Genomic DNA, 17,168 nt, shown 5'->3' with positions numbered 1-17,168 from the left:
AGTGGATGTGGTATATTTGGATTTTCAAAAGGCTTTTGACAAGGTCCCACATAGGAGATTAGTGTGCAAACTTAAAGCACACGGTATTGGGGGTAAGGTATTGGTGTGGGTGGAGAATTGGTTAGCAGACAGGAAGCAAAGAGTGGGAATAAACGGGACCTTTTCAGAATGGCAGGCGGTGACTAGTGGGGTACCGCAAGGCTCAGTGCTGGGACCCCAGTTGTTTACAATATATATTAATGACTTGGATGAGGGAATTAAATGCAGCATCTCCAAGTTTGCGGATGACACGAAGCTGGGTGGCAGTGTTAGCAGTGAGGAGGATGCTAAGAGGATGCAGGGTGACTTGGATAGGTTGGGTGAGTGGGCAAACTCATGGCAGATGCAATTTAATGTGGATAAATGTGAAGTTATCCACTTTGGTGGCAAAAATAGGAAAACAGATTATTATCTGAATGGTGGCCGATTAGGAAAAGGGGAGGTGCAACGAGACCTGGGTGTCATTATACACCAGTCATTGAAAGTGGGCATGCAGGTACAGCAGGCGGTGAAAAAGGCGAACGGTATGCTGGCATTTATAGCGAGAGGATTCGAGTACAGGAGCAGGGAGGTACTACTGCAGTTGTACAAGGCCTTGGTGAGACCACACCTGGAGTATTGTGTGCAGTTTTGGTCCCCTAATCTGAGGAAAGACATCTTTGCCATAGAGGGAGTACAAAGAAGGTTCACCAGATTGATTCCTGGGATGGCAGGTCTTTCATATGAAGAAAGACTGGATGAACTGGGCTTGTACTCGTTGGAATTTAGAAGATTGAGGGGGGATCTGATTGAAACGTATAAGATCCTAAAGGGATTGGACAGGCTAGATGCAGGAAGATTGTTCCCGATGTTGGGGAGGTCTAGAACGAGGGGTCACAGTTTGAGGATAGAGGGGAAGCCTTTTAGGACCGAGGTTAGGAAAAACTTCTTCACACAGAGAGTGGTGAATCTGTGGAATTCTCTGCCACAGCAAACTGTTGAGGCCAGTTCATTAGCTATGTTTAAAAGGAAGTTAGATATGGCCCTTGTGGCTACAGGGGTCAGGGGGTATGGAGGGAAGGCTGGGTTCTGAGTTGGATGATCAGCCATGATCATAATAAATGGCGGTGCAGGCTCGAAGGGCCGAATGGCCTACTCCTGCACCTATTTTCTATGTTTCTATGTTTCTATAGCCTATGTCGAATCTGATCTTAAATTGGACAACTTCTTAGTTGACATCTCTCTTTACCACACCTGCCTGCTCATTGAATAAATGGAATAATCTGTGGTCAACCAAGACAAAAAAAAAAGAGCAGGCAGGTTGTTCAGGAGACCCCTGAGGAGATCTTGCTCTCTAACCGGTAATCAGTTATGAATAATGATGGAGAAGTAAATTGCCCTGGGGAATGCAGCCAAAGCCAAGACCATAGCGTCATAGGTGGATCAGCTGAAAAGGGAGTAAGGAAAAGGTCAAGAAAGCAATAGTTAAAGGGGATTCTATACTTAAAGGAGAGTAAACTGGCATTTCTGTGATTCCAGGATGCTGTTTTTCTGCCCGACGCCAAGTTTGGGACATTACAGAGCATCCGTGGAACACTCTGGAGAAGGGTAAATAGTGAAGGCTTATGGCCGATATCAATGATAACAACATTAATAGAAAAGAGATGCGGTAAGCAAATTTTACAGAGTTTGCAAAGAGATAACAAGCAGGACTTTAAAGCTACTATTGGTCCCATGTATCAGAACAGAGATGAGGAAGAATTTCTTTAACTAGACGGTGGTGAATATGTGGAATTCATTGCCACAGATGGCTGTGGATGCCAAGTCATTGAGTATATTTAAAGCAGAGGTTGATAGGTTCTTGAGTAATAAGGGCTTCAAAGGTTACAGGGAGAAGACAGGAAAATGGGGGTGAGACGGAATACAAATCAGCCATGATCAAATTGCAAAGCAGACTCAATGGGTTGAATGGCCTAATTCTGTTCCTATGACTTAAGTTCTTACTGGGTTACGCTCCTGGGGCACTAAAACTAGTTCTGGGAAACATTAATTTTCTATAGGCTAGAAAAGAACCTCAACAGGGCCTGGACCAATGCCATCACAGGTAGTTTAACCTGTGATTTTGGGCTAGTTTGAGATGAAGATGCGAAGCTGAGCAAAGTTTCAGAAGGGATAAATGCATATCTGGGAATGGAAAGCTAATGGGATAGTTTCAAAAGGAGTGAAAGTATTTAGAAACGAGTCCAAAAAGGTGTTTCATGTGTTCAATGCCATAAATGGAAATGCAAGAAGTATAGTGAATTAAAGGCGATATGTGATGTGTGGGACTATATGTAATATGTTTTGCACTTTGGCTCCAGAGGAACAATGTTTTGTTTAGCTGTATACAAATTTATGGTTGAATGACAACATACTTGAACTTGAACAAGATATATGAATTACGAATAATGAAAGATACTTGGAAGTATATTAAAGCTATAATGGAAATATGGCTGCAAGAGTGACAGAAGTATAACAGTTAAGAGTTTTTTTATATGTGATCGGGAGGAGCGTAATAAAGGATAGACATGGGCATGGCAGTGACAATATTTTTATTTAATTCTTATTTCAACATCTGTATATTGCTGGCGAGGCCAGCATTTATTGTTCATCCTTAATTTGTCCCAACAGGATGGCTTGCTATATCATTTTGGAGGACATTTAAGAGTTAACTACTTTTCTTAGAACTGGGAGTGACCTGTGGGCCAGGCTGTGTAAAGAAACAATCTCAATTTTTAAGTAATGGTTACCGACATCATTGAATGGGGTGTGATTAAAGAAAACAGGTTTAAAAAAAAACAATATGCATGCTCTGGTTTCCACCCACAGTCCAAAGACAAACTGGTTAGTCCATTAACTGGTCATTGAAAATTGTCCTGTGATTAGGCTTAGGGTTAAATAGGTGGGTTGCTGGGCGGATCAGCTTATTGGGCTGGAAGAGTCTATTCTGTGCTGCATCTTTAAATAAAAATAAAATTAAATAAAAGAAGGCAGTCACACTTTAAAGGTGTTCTGTAGGCCCTCAAACAATATGAGAGAAATTAAAAAGTCACATTTGTACACAAATTTCTAGTAAATGCAAAAACACTAGGGCAGGCACTTTAGTAAAGCTCATTTATCGTAATATTTACTGGTATATAGTCAGTGTAAAAGGTGTCAAGAGACCATGGATTCCAGAATTTTAAGCTAGTATCTAGTCAGTCCATAAGAAGGAGAACTGTGCGAAAATTTTGGATTTAGTTTTGGAAAAGGTGAAAAGTTTTAATTTGAGAGCTTTTTTTTTGAAGTAGTAATTGTATTTCAGTCAGTTTTAAAATTTCTATTTAACATTTTAAAAATAGAAATAAATCCTTTAAATTGGAGTATGTGATTTACCACAATGCTCATCTGTTCTCTATGCTTTAATTCACATCCTATAAACAAGACAGCACAGGAATAGGCCCTTTGACCTAGGATATCTGTGCTGACCATGGTGTCAATTTGAACTTTCTCACCTGCCTTCCCAAGGTCTATATTCTTCCATTTTCTGCCTGTTTATATGTCTGTCCAAACTACTTTTAAACACTGCTTGTATCTGCTTCCATCACTTCCCCTGGCAGTGTGTTCCAGGCACTTCTGACTCTGCATAAAACAAAACTTGCCTCATAATTCCGCTGAAAACTTTCCCCTTTGAAGCTCTGCTTGCTTTTTTAACCAATGCTGTCATATTTGTGGCTTAGCCAGTGCAGGTGTTCCCAACCTGGGGCCCACAGACCCCTAGATTAATGAAAAGGCTTCGTGACATAAAATGTTTGGGAACCCCTGAGATAGTGTCTTTCATGTTCATTGTGTTTGTGTGAGATCATGGGAAAGGGACATTGCAAAGAATATCCCCAAAATAGTTACATTAGTCTACCTTCAAGTTCAAGTTCATTGTCATCTGTTCTCTCTCTGTATATTATATATACACACACACACACGTATAACCAAATGAAACAATGTTCCTCTGGACCACAGTGCACCCACAAAACATATCACACACAGCACATAACCAAAATATTTCTGTAATATATTAATAAAATACAATTCAAAATGCATGTAAAGTGTGCAGCACATGTAAACAGCTCGATGTAATAGTGACGAGACCTCAGTGGTGGCAAGGTATTCATTAGTCTCATAGCCTGAGGGAAGAAGTTGTTACCTAGTCTGGCAGTTCTAGTCTTGATGCTCCTGTACCTCCTTCCTGATGGTAGTGGGTAAAAGAGATTTGTGGGATGGATGGTAGGGATTCACAAAATAAAAATTGTCTACTTTCTAATATACAAATTGTTTTTTAAAATTTTCTTAAATTGTATAAAACGCAAAATGATTTGTTTAGCTTCATTTTACTGATTTATTAATTTGTTGATTATAAACACACAATTTATTTTTATCAGATGTGGGTGTCATTGGCAAAGATTTATTTATAATCCAGCCCTAATCATTTTTAAGTAGCTGTTGGTAACCTGCCTTCTTGATAAACTACAGAATGTCTGGAATCATTACTCCCACAATGTTGCCACAAGAGTTGAAGATGCTGGAATCTGGAATAACAAAACCATTGCCTGGAGGAACTCAATGGGTCGAGCAGAATCTGAAGGGGGAGGGGGAAGAGAAGAACTGTGGATCTGAAGTGTTGAAAATTGTGTTCCACCTCCCACCACCATAGGTGCTTTTTGACCCATGAGCTCCTGCAGCAGATTGGTTTTTACTCCCACAATGTTTTCAGATCTAGATCCACTGACAATGAAGGAAGTGATACATTAGTCAGTCACTGCACTGCACAATAAACTCTTTAAACTACTTTTTATAATGCTGTTTACATTGTAAATTCATGCTGGTATTTATTTATTTATGCACATTTTATTTCATATTTGTACTTTATTTTCTATGTCAACACACACAAAATGCTGGAAGAACTCAAGAAATATGGCAGCATCTATGGAAATGAATAAACACTCAACATTTCGGCTGAGACTCTTCTTCAGGACTGGAAAGGAAAGGGAAAGATGCCCCTTCTTATACAATTATTGAATGCTGTTTTTTTCATGTCACACCAACACACCACAGCAAATTACTAAATCTGGCACCCTAGATTTTTATAAGGATTCGAATGTTATGGCATCCGCAGATCCCTGATCTCAACATCATCGAGGCTGCCTGGGATTACCTGGAGAGAGGGAAGCAAGAGAGACAGCAAAAGTCTGCAGAAGAACTGTGGCAAGTTCTGAAAGATGTTTGGAACAACCTACCAACTGATTTTTTAAATATAAAACTGCATGATAGTGTGCCCAAGAGAATTGATGCAGTTTTAAAGGTAAACGGTAGTCACACCAAATACTGATTTTATTTAGTTTTTTTTAGTTTATTGCTTTTTTTTAGTGAACTTTTTGATATTTAGAATCCTTTTATTTCATTATTTTTGAAAGCATCTTTACAGAACTTTTTTTAACATGTAATTAAGATTTTTGCACAGTACTATAAATGACAAATAAAATTGACCTTTGATAAATATCTCATAAGACAACAGGAATTCTGCAGATGCTAGAAATTCAAGCAACAGTCCTGACGAAGGGTCTCGGCCTGAAACGTCGACTGCGCCTCTTCCTACAGATGCTGCTTGGCCTGCTGCGTTCATCATAAATATCTCATCCTCAGTTAAAAAAAACGAATCTTGTCAAGAATATAATTGTTGGGTATCAGCTCACACACATTTACCAAACACTCTCTGGTCTGGTCTAGCAAAGGTAGCTGCAGAATTAAACTCTCTTTGCCCTGACTATACATAGCAGCCATTGCCTCAGAGCAGCAAGATATCAATCAGTTGCCATTGCCTATGGAGTTTTAGCCCGAAGGTAATTTGTCACTTCAGGAGAGAAGTAAAGGGAGAAGCAATTTGATAAGCACGTAAGTTCAGTTTGGGAAACAAAAGCATCTCACAAGGAACTGGAACTCACAACATTTACTATTAAAATCAAGTTTAAAAATTTATGTTTAAAAAAAGTTTAAAAAAAATTGAATCATACAAATTTCACAATGTACAGGAGGCTAACCCATTTTGCCATGTATTTCTCCGCTTAGGCTGTGCACAGTAATTTGTCCAGCACTACACAACTAGGTGGTATAGGTTGTGAAAGGCTCTATATAAATGCAGATCTTTCCTTATCATAGAATGATATGGTAGAAAGGCATACTAGAATATGAAAATGGGAAGCTGAGTAATGTGTGCAGCTGTGATTAGACAGTGTAGTACACTAGCTCTGGCCTTCAAATCCGACATTTGGGCCTTTGAGTGGAAAATCCTACAGAAAGTAGTGGATTGGCAGAGTACGTCACAGGTAAAACCCTCCCAACCATTGAGTACATCTACCTGAAACGTTACCACAGAAAAACAGCATCCATAATCAAAGATCCTCACCATCCAGGCCACGCACTTTTCTCACTGCTGCCATTAGGTAGAAGGTACAGGAGCCTCAGGACTTGCACCACCAGGTTCAAAAAGTTACTACTCCTCAACCAGAATCAGAATTAGGTTTATTATCACCAGCATGTGATGTGAAATTTGTTAACTTAGTAGCAACAGTTCAATGCAATACATAATATAGAAGAAAATAATAAAATGATAATAATAAAATAAATAAGTAATTCTTATTCAGTATACTTTATACAGTATACATATATTACATATATAGATTAAAATCATGCAAAAACCATCAGGCTCTTGAATAAAAGAGGATAACTACACTCATTAAGGACTCCTTTATTTTGTTAGTTCATGCTCCTTATTTATTGCTATTTATTTATATCTGTATTTGCAGTTTGTTTATAGTTTACAGATCCCATTTACAGTTACTGTTCTATAGATATGCTAAGTATACCCACACAAAAAATCTCAGGGTTGTATATGGTGACATGTATGTACTCTGATAATAAATTTTACTTTGAACTTTGATTTGATCAACAGTAGAAAGATGATTTTAGGGGGCTGGAAATAGAGATAAGATCCTGCACTTGAGCAAAGGGCATGGGGAATGGGAAAAAAATTATAAACAAAGTGAATATATATAAATGAGAAATGTCTTTTTCAATTTTAATCCCTACCATCTCTGATACTACTTAAGGGCATGTATTGAAATTCTACTGTGCAGAGAGCTAGGTGATTTTATATTTACTTTTGCTAATAAACTTTAATTCCTAGCAACTTACTTCAAAACTATTGCTCTGCTCTTATCGCTTTTGTTTATTCTCTTTCCTATTTGCAGGAGTTTTTTTCTAACTCTCCCATAATCTTTTGACTCATTCTGATCTCTTGTTCTTTGCTTTTGGATAAATGTGGAGCACTCTGTTGAGGAAGGCATATGTGCATTCTAACTACTAATGAATGGATGATAACATAAATAAAGGATATGAAGAAAAATTACATTTAAAGGAAGAATACCCCCCCCCATCACTTATAGGTGAAAGAGAATGAGAAAGGAGTTGCTGTGATTTGATACAATTCCACTACCCTCCCACTTCTGGTTAAAGTTGTGGTGTAGGCAGCTCAACCTTCATTATATCAGAATCTTGAATGATGCTAATGTGCTAACAATTCTGTAATTGGAAAATTCACAATGCATATGTCAGAGCTAAATACCCCAGTTTACATTATAGAATTAAGAGGATGGCAGAATACTGTGGTTCCGATCCAACAAAAATGTGTCACTTTATCTTGGATACCTAGAACCATGGTAGTGTGTGTGTGTGTATGTGTAAACATGCTCGCGAGAAGGAGCGAGTTATGGAGCAATATAATATATGAATGAGAGAGTGTTTGTATGCTCTATTTGTGGTATCACAAATTCTTATCCACATCTCCTCTCACGGTGGACTCTCTCAAGGTGGTGTCTGAAAAGAGGATGCTCTCCAAGTTGCATGCCATCTTGGTCAATGTCTCCCATCCACTACATAACGGACTGGTTGGGCACAGGAGTACATTCAGCCAGAGACTCATTCCTCCGAGATACAGCACAGAGCGTCATAGGAAGTCATTCCTGCCTGTGGCCATCAAACTTTACAACTCCTCCCTTGGAGGGTCAGACACCCTGAGCCGATAGGCTGGTCCTGGACTTATTTCATAATTTACTGGCATAATTTACATATTACTATTTAACTATTTATAGTTCTATTACTATTTATTACTTATGGTGCAATTGTAACGAAAACCAATTTCCCCCGGGATCAATAAAGTATGACTATGACTAACTACCAGACAATGTGCTAAGATAATGCATATCCTTTCATAGCTCCAGGAACTTTAAATTATACATAATAAAGCAAACAAGCTCTCCCTCAAACACACCCAACAGGTTCAATAGGGGTCTAAATAGAAAATGTTAATATGGCAAATATCACACACAAGATGCTGGCCCGAAATCTCCCACTCCCCCTCCCACGTTCAAATCTCTTACTATCTCTTCTTTCAGTTAGTCCTGACGAAGGGTCTCGGCGCGAAACGTCGACTGTACTTCTTCCTATAGAAGCTGCCTGGCCTGCTGCGTTCCACCAGCATTTTGTGTGTGTTGCTTGAATTTCCAGCATCTGCAGATTTTCTCATATATGGCAAATATAGTGACTGATAGAAGTAATCAGATTACTAATAAGAACAAAGCTGTGGTTTCTGATCTATTTTCAGCTAAAATTCTTTACATACCCATCTAAAATTTGTATGGCTATGATAAATTCATGTACCAATTAAATCTGTATTAATGTGATAACGACTACTTTGTCAAACTGGGTCAGTAGCTTCCAGGTTCTGATCTGTTTAAAGCCAGTTGGAGTGTGTAAGAGACACAAGTTAGGCACGTCCGTAGCAGCCTAAGGGAAAGTCATTGGGATGTTTTTCTTGTTCACATCAACACTAGTTCTGCTGTAGGCTGCTCTTAAAATGGAAACATAGTGACATTACCAAGTGTCAACTAAACATAAAAGTGAGACACAATTAGGCAATCAGGGCAGGAGGAGTTCCAAAGGTGTTAGAACAGAACAATATAGTTTTGGCCCACAATGTTGTGCCGACCTTTTAACTTACTCTTAAGATCAAGCTAACTCTTCCCTCCTACATAACTGTCCATTTTTCTATCATGCATGTGCCTATCTAAGGGATTCCTAAATAACCCTAATGTACCTGCCTCTATCCACTATCCTTGACAGGGCGTTCAACGCATTCACTACTCTCTCTGTAAAAAACTAACCTCTGACAACCCTTTATACTTTCTTCCAAATCATCTTAAAATTAAAAATGTGTTCTGTATTGTTTTCAGAACAATCGTAAGAGAAACGTAATAAGGTAAATCCTGATTATCTCATCTCAAATCTCAAATCTATTACTTCACTATTACAAAAAATGCAAAAATGTTTTAGATAGCTGTTTAGCTTACCTAATTGGGAATGTTTGAGTAAGTGTCTAGCTGTATTGGCATCCTTTGGTCAACCATCAGAAAATCAAAGGCAATTGGCATAACTTAACTGAAACTTTAATGCCGCATGATTGTGTCATGTAAGCTCGTTTTGTGCGAGGGGCATTGCAGTTTAGCAGAGAGATTAACGGCCAGACCAAAAGTTGGCCTCCAAACCTTGCCCTGCTGATGCCTCAAGCCCTTTGAAGTCTGACCATCATACCTGGCAAAGCAGCAGTGGGAACTGGGCTGGTGTCAGTTCCAATCACATAGCCTGCCTCAGCATGGCTAACTACAGGCTGCACTAATTGGCCCAATTGCGGATTATACCTTTTGCTACAGATTCAAGACAATAATTTAGTCAAATGATGGTTTTTATCTCCTCCTAATTAAGATTCCAAAGTGGAAAGGAATAGGATTAGACAGACAGACTTTTTTGTTGTTTTTCCTTCAGTCTTTTAATGTTTAGTTCAACATTTCATCCTCCTTTTAATAAACTTACAAAAACTTTACTCCAATCATGCAAATACAGTGCTGGCATAATCCCTTAATAACCCTATGTGTATTAAAACAGCCGTCTGAAACAGAAACTTGTGGAATAAACTAGTTTGCACATTAGTCTTGAGAAATTACAGAGTGCAAGCTCATTAGTCAATAAGTGGGCCTCCTGGTAATGTGCCTTTCATGGATGTGATGGAATGTATGGAAAGAGGTAATGCATAGGTCTCTGAAGTCAAACTGGCACCTTCCTTCGTAAATTGTACTTCTGCACAGAATATGGTAATATGTTAAAAAGGTTCACAGGAGCATGGAGCTAGAATTGCTGTTTGAAATGCTACACCCAATAATTTCACAGGAAAAGTCTGATGCATAAATAAAAATACATTACAGTATTTGGTGGCCTTTGCATTGCTACTGGGGGAGGGTGCTTGCTGAGCACAAAATAACTGCCACGTTTTCTATGCTACAAAATGATTAGTATTCAATACCTTGCCATGGGGGTTTATCCGCCATCCCAGGACATATATACAGAAAAGTGTCGGAAAAGAGCCAGTAACATCATGAAGGATCCCACCCACACTGCTCATGGACTGTTTGTCCCACACCCATCAGGGAGGAGGCTACATGGCATCCATGCTACGACCACCAGACTCAAAAACAGTTACTTTCTCCAAGCAGGAAGGCTGATCAACACCTTCACCCATTAACCCACCCCTCCACACCCCCAACCACCATTACTTTATCATTTCCTGTCAGTCACCTTATATACAGACACTCCAGTGCCTAGCGTCACTTAATGAACATATAATCAATTTATGTATACAAGTTAACTTGTATATTTATATTTATTGCACTTTTATTATTATTGTGTACTTTATCTTTAGTTTTTTTGTACTGTATCCGATCCAGAGTAACAATTATTTCATTCTCCTTTACACTTGTGTACAGGAAATGACATTAAACATTAAATAAACGAATAGAGTAATTAGTGTATCAGCAAATGACATTTGTGAACTCTGAGGGAACCATTTTGGTATTTGGCTTTATTTAATATAGTCTGCCATCTGCCTGAAAGACTTGCATCGGTGAAGATTCATGTATAAATGTTCATAAAAATAATCCCAATGAAATTAAATATTTGCTTTTAAATATTACCTTCAAATAGTTGCTTTTTCTTCTAGTGAACGTCAGTGTGTTCTTATATTTTTATTGCTGAGAATGAAATATCTCCATTGAAAGTAACTTGGGAGAAGAGTGCAAGAATGGCTGATTAACTTGCACTCAGCAAAATTTCTGATTTATGCTGAGAAAGGCTGATCATCTGTTCAGCTGATTGCTTTATGTCATATTTGCTTTTGTCCTACCAAAATTATTGGGGCAATCATAAAATTAGGGGTCTGAAGAAAATTTCATGAGTTTGAACAACTTTTACTCAAACTTAAGTGGCCAATAAACCTGAATTTAAGCTGATGATAGATTCAATAATGTTTGTAAACAGCTCTTTAAAAATTTAGCTATTATAGCACAAATATAATAGTGTGATTTGAACTCTATGATTCTGTACACTACCTAGAACGAGGTAGATGATTGCAAGTTAGAGCTTTAAAAATCTTCTTTTTGTGCATGTTGTTATACATGAAACATAACTCTTTAAGAACCTTAATTATGTGGAAAATTGCATTCAATTACATTGATGTGTTAACAAGGAATCACGGGGCTATTCCTAACAGACGCTTAACTTTACGACTTCATCGTGGGTTGCTAAGTGGGTATAACAGGGGAGTATCCCAATCAAAACATCTACAGCATTGCTCCCAAGATGACCCAATCAAACAATTGGCCACCCGATTAACTATTAACTATTCTCAACGCAATTAAATAATGAAGATCACTGATAACCATTAATTAAGAAAAGGACATCTTAATTGTCAGTGGACTGCATCTTTAATGATTAATAGGTTTTTTTTAAAAGGGTGCATTGGGTAGTTTTAAGGGTGGGGGTGTAGAAAGCAAAAAAAAGGATAGAAAATCTTAAGAAGAAAAAGAGGGATGGTGACAACAGTTGCCTTATCGAGTGGTTAGTCAAGAGGCCAGAGGGTCATGGAAGGGCCACAGTGGTCACTCCAGGGTGAAGTACCAAACACCAAAGTAATGCCAACCCAAATTGACCAGCAGCTAGTGAATAAGACAAAATATGCTAATTTATTTGTGCTGAATTCCCTTGTATAAGCTGAAATAGCCAAGACAAGTGGCCTGCTTAAATGCTTTCCACTTGACAGGAGATTAAATAATATGGTTTGTCAGGGCTGCCCACTTATTTTATCTCCAGTGAAGACACTACACAAGGACTGGAGAAGAAATAATTATCACATCACAAAAAGCCACTCCTCAAATATGCACTCACCTTTTCATGCTTAGTTAATTAATACTTCAGCCTTAATTGGTTAACAGTTGTATTCATTTGCTATTTAGTAACACAGGAAAAAGGGAATGGGTTCAATTCAGTCTCAACACATCAGATTATAAATACCACAAATATCTTAGATCACTGAAGAAGTTTGAATCTGGTAGAACATTAGAACATTAACCACTATAATCATTTTAGAAAAAAATTCCCAGACTAGCGATATTTGCTTAATAAAGCAAAGGAAATAATTGCTGGAGTGGCAATTACCATTGTAGTGGTGTTTAATACTGATAATGTGTCCACAGTATATTACAATTTTCAATTAACTCACTAACACATGTTAAAGTATTTTCTGAAACCAGTAATGTGCTAGTTGATGCAAGCCTATGATCAGCAGTAGCAATTGGAGACAATGTTGAACAGTTAGTACTACATTGAGATTCCCATTATTTCCATTCATTGCAACATATGCTGGGAACTGCAAGTGATGAATACCAAAATTATTAATGATGCCCAACCGTATTTTGTTACAAAGCTATTTTAATTCAGATCTACCACAATGAGATGGAATCAAGTACCAGCAGATCTAAGCAATTAATCTGACAAATGATCATAGACTTAATGCTGCACAGCTTTGCGTTGCAGTTTATTCTGGATAGTTACTGAGTCTTGATCCATAAAATGAAAATGTAGCAAAGAATTATTTGCCCTCCCCCACCCACCACAAACACTTCCTCATTTTGGAGGTAAAATTGGAAAGATGATAGCTTGTATGAAAAATAACCGTCTACACGGCCACATATAAGGCATAGCTCATTTAATTATTAACTTACAAAACAACTTACTCTTTTGCTGTATTAAGTGGAGCATTAAAACAAACCTCAGTGTTTCCTACCTCAATAGTGAACAATTTTCGTTTCAATTTGAATGCAAGGTCCTTTGTATCAGGCACATCAGAGATTAAACAATTAAGCCGAGGAAGCTGACGAACATGGAATAAACCTTAAGAAAGATTTAAATTAAAACAAAATGCTATCATGCAGCTGCATAAATTAAACATGCTGATAGCAGAACTCTCCACAATTACATTCCTCACTGTCCCTTTTTAAACCAGAGATCGCCATCAGAAGCAATGAAGCAAACAGTGTGATTATGCTCAAGTAATCAAGCAGAATAAGATAAACAAAAATCCTTGTCTAAGTAAAACTAATTACATTTAGGTGCAGATATGGAGACATCAACAAAAGTAGTTCTGATAGAGGCCCATTTGTGATATTTTCCCTTATATTTACAGTAAGTAAACGTGGCTATCACCTTGCTTTGCTGCCCAAAAACTGAATGATCTGTATTTTATTAAATGCATCAGTAATCAGATAGCAAAAACATGGCTTATGGGTTGGAATGGCTACAGCGTTTATAAAAGAAATGTATTTTGAGGCTTCAGCCATTAGCAATTTGTTACATGCTGTTGTAGTAAACAGCCTTTAAAAAGGGCATGAATCAGAATGGATGTGTAAAATAAATGAATATTTTGAAATGAAGCTCATTTATGACTGTTAGGAACTGGTGTAGACACGAGGTCTGCTTTTAGCTTCGAGCACTGTGAGCTCAAATCTAAGCTGATCTTTTGTGACAGGAACATTGGCTGAGTTGGTGCAGTCTCGTCATGGTATCGGGAATTGGTAAGCTCACTGGCCGAGTGGCTGCCTGGCTTCCTCTGCATGAGTATTCCCAAAAGCCTGCCTACAATGATGCACATCTGATTGAGCACTGTCTTGGTAATTTGGCTTGACAACATGCGAGTAGTTGCCATGTTACTTTCACAGTCCTAATGCACAGTAAAAGATAAACAGTCTGACCAATAGATTGCTACACTGGGAGACAGTCAAAATGCAGATTCTGAAATGAAATCAATTACTACCTTATGGCAGATAAACTAATTAAAGAGCAAACTGCTAAATATCTATAAATCACTTGGGTACTTTGGTCACAATTAGACTTACCGTGATAGTCCTTGTAGATTGGATTGGTTTCCCTCTCAGAAGCATTAAATGATTCAAGGCCAATCACAGTATCTGATAATTTTGCCACACGGCCTATAACTGCTTTGTTCTGTAGAGCATAGAAGAAAATAGCTTTAAATAACTAGAAAAAGGAAAACAGAATACGTTTAATATATTAGCAGAAAAATAAATCAGGATAACTTAAACCTGTATTAATGATCAGCTAGTTCTCAAATTAATCTTTGTTAATATTAGGTTTCTACAGGAAAAAACAGTTTGGTTATAAATATATACAAGGTTGATTTTATGAAGTAATGAAATCAAGTGCATATCTAGGTTTACTTTGCATTTAGATATTTCAATAATGTTAAAAGTCACATAACTGATGTTAGAATTTTTTTGCATTGGTACCTTTCATTAAGTGGATTTTTATAGACAGCATAATGCTTTCTTTCATGTCAATTCATCTGCTATACACCAATTGTAAACTGGAAACAGCTTCAAAGCTGCAAAGTCATTGCCCTTCCATCGTTTCTTGATGCATTTTAAGAAAAGACAACAAAGCATGCGATGTGTCTTGCATTAAATTATTACTGTTTAGGATGGACTGCAATTGCAGCATTGTCTCTGAAGATCTTCATATTTACATAATATTATTAGATCTCCTGTTAAAAATTTACAAATAATTAGAGCCTCTATCAAAAGTGATCTCTTAAATAAAGTCTAACTTATTTTTGCAGGATTCACTTTATTTTCTTTCTTACCTTGTCCTTTTTGTTCTATGTCATGCTCGCTTTTACCTAGTAAAGCTGACTGCATTTTAGGATACTTCATATATTTTGGATTTTGCTAATTTTTCCTCAGTTCTTACGCTATTTTCATTTACATTTTTTTTGTTTTGGCATGATTTGATTTTAAATACTGTATTTTGAGCTGATGTTATCTCAGGGTGGGTGAGCAGGGGAATGAGAGAACTAAATGGACATGGGTATGGCTGAGGCTGGGTTAGAGGCAGCAGCAGCGCTGGCAATCAGTACTGAGGTGCCTCATGTGCAAAATATATATTGGTAGGCAAGACCCAGCTGAAGGCTGAGAGCTCCAGGAATACAGCAGAAGGCAAGCTTAAAGTCCCCGAGAGAGGGGAGGCCTGCACAGGAAAAAGCTGTTGGAGGTATTGAAATATTATCCATTAGGTAGATTTACAGAAAAAAAAAGGTCTAACGTGGTTAAAAAAGTAATAACAATTTAGGACCATATTTTCAGTGTAAAAACATTAAAGAAGGTATGCGCAAAATGCATTTTTCCATATAGGTGATTAAAATAAGCAAAAAAAGAAAAATAAAGTCAGTTTTATTTAGTATATATTTTTCAAAATAATTAAGTGTTTTGTCTTGATTCATAAAGTCAATTTTTTTTCATGGTTTTAAATTATTCTGTTGTGGATAAATGGTTCTAGGTTAAAAACTGGTTTTGGCTCATTTTTTCAGTTTCATGATTACCAGATATGTAACAAAATCACAATTTTTTAAATATACTCTAGGTATAATGCTACCATGTACAAAATGTTTTTAGTTATGAATTATAGTCTTTTACATTAGGGAGGCAGTGTTTCAGCTACATTAAGCTGCAGACCTGTACAAATTCACTTCATTTGCAAAGATAGGTTGAAGCTACACGTGCATTATTACGGGAAAAGAGACATACAGATTGATTTATTCATTTGTAAAATGATCAACTTGCAATATATGTAATTCCACTCAATGAATCACCATCCTGTTTACCATAGAATACTTTGTCATCCTTAGTAATGAGTTCATGTCAAAAGGTAGCCCATTTTAAGATGATATGCATTTACGCTTTATTCTGGATCATGTGAGAAGGAACAGAAATAATTCTGGGATGACATATGATGTTACAAACAAAATTCATTGTTTGAAAGGTTAACCAAAACGTTGTCTTAGGAAAAAGGAAATAAATTTCCTCTGAGTGCTGGCAAAAATAGTAGGGAATCAATAAATGGGTTACATTCAGGGAGTTGCATAAGCATTGAAAATAGAATACAACTTCATACAAAGATTTAAATAAATTAATAATTTGTACCAATGATCCACAATTCATAAATCAGTAAAGAAAACCTGTGAATCCTATGTATCCTATGATACTCTTCAAGTAGTAAATATCTAGGTGATCTGCACTTTCAAAAAAATCATCATGCCAGTATTATTCAGCATCAAGGTCATAAGACAGGAAGCAGAATTAGCCATTCGGCCCATCAAATTTACTCCCGAAACAAAATACCTGCATCATTTTGGCCAACCTTTCAAATAAATGAATTTCTTTTCCAACATCAAATGACATCCCATAATTATTTCTGTAGTATAAAATGTTATTCATTTATAGAAGCATATTTATTATACATAAATCTATTCAATAACTGATTATGAAAAAGGTATAATTCATTTTTTAAGTCAGTACTTTTAAAATTTACTGACTGAATTAATCTGATGACTCATTTCATAACATTGCCCATTCTTGCAGTACTAACCAGTAACTTGTTTTATAGCTAGTCTCGCACAGACTGTGGAAAAGTTCCTTGGTATGCAATGTTATTAAACTACGTGAAATGACTTAACAAGAAAGTAGCTGACAATCACATCTTTAATTTAACGTCAATTCCCCATGTTACCAAGATCGTAGGGAATATATGTAATATTACCATCAAGAGAATATCATCATTGTGCAACT

The 17,168-nt window shown here is 37.1% G+C and overlaps 1 protein-coding gene across 5 annotated transcripts in view; it reads right to left on the bottom strand.

The window, feature by feature from the left end:
• The window catches only part of elp4 (elongator acetyltransferase complex subunit 4), a 237,335-nt gene that overhangs the window by 101,426 nt on the left and 118,741 nt on the right, over positions 1–17,168 (bottom strand). For 3 of the 5 annotated variants that reach the window (XM_063061632.1, XM_063061633.1, XM_063061636.1), the window contains 2 exons: positions 14,424–14,532; positions 13,316–13,422 (listed from right to left, as the gene is read on the bottom strand). In XM_063061632.1, coding sequence (XP_062917702.1) covers positions 13,316–13,422; positions 14,424–14,532 — 216 coding nt within the window. Of the gene's footprint in view, positions 1–12,417; positions 12,478–13,315; positions 13,423–14,423; positions 14,533–17,168 lie in introns of those variants that run through there. The other 2 variants (XM_063061634.1, XM_063061635.1) reach the window with 2 other exon arrangements.

The sequence above is a fragment of the Mobula hypostoma genome, chromosome 11, assembly GCF_963921235.1.
Source record: "Mobula hypostoma chromosome 11, sMobHyp1.1, whole genome shotgun sequence".
Lineage (NCBI taxonomy): Eukaryota > Metazoa > Chordata > Chondrichthyes > Myliobatiformes > Myliobatidae > Mobula > Mobula hypostoma.
The sequence above is the reverse complement of the archived record's forward strand: the minus strand, read 5'-3'. Positions and strand labels throughout refer to the sequence as shown.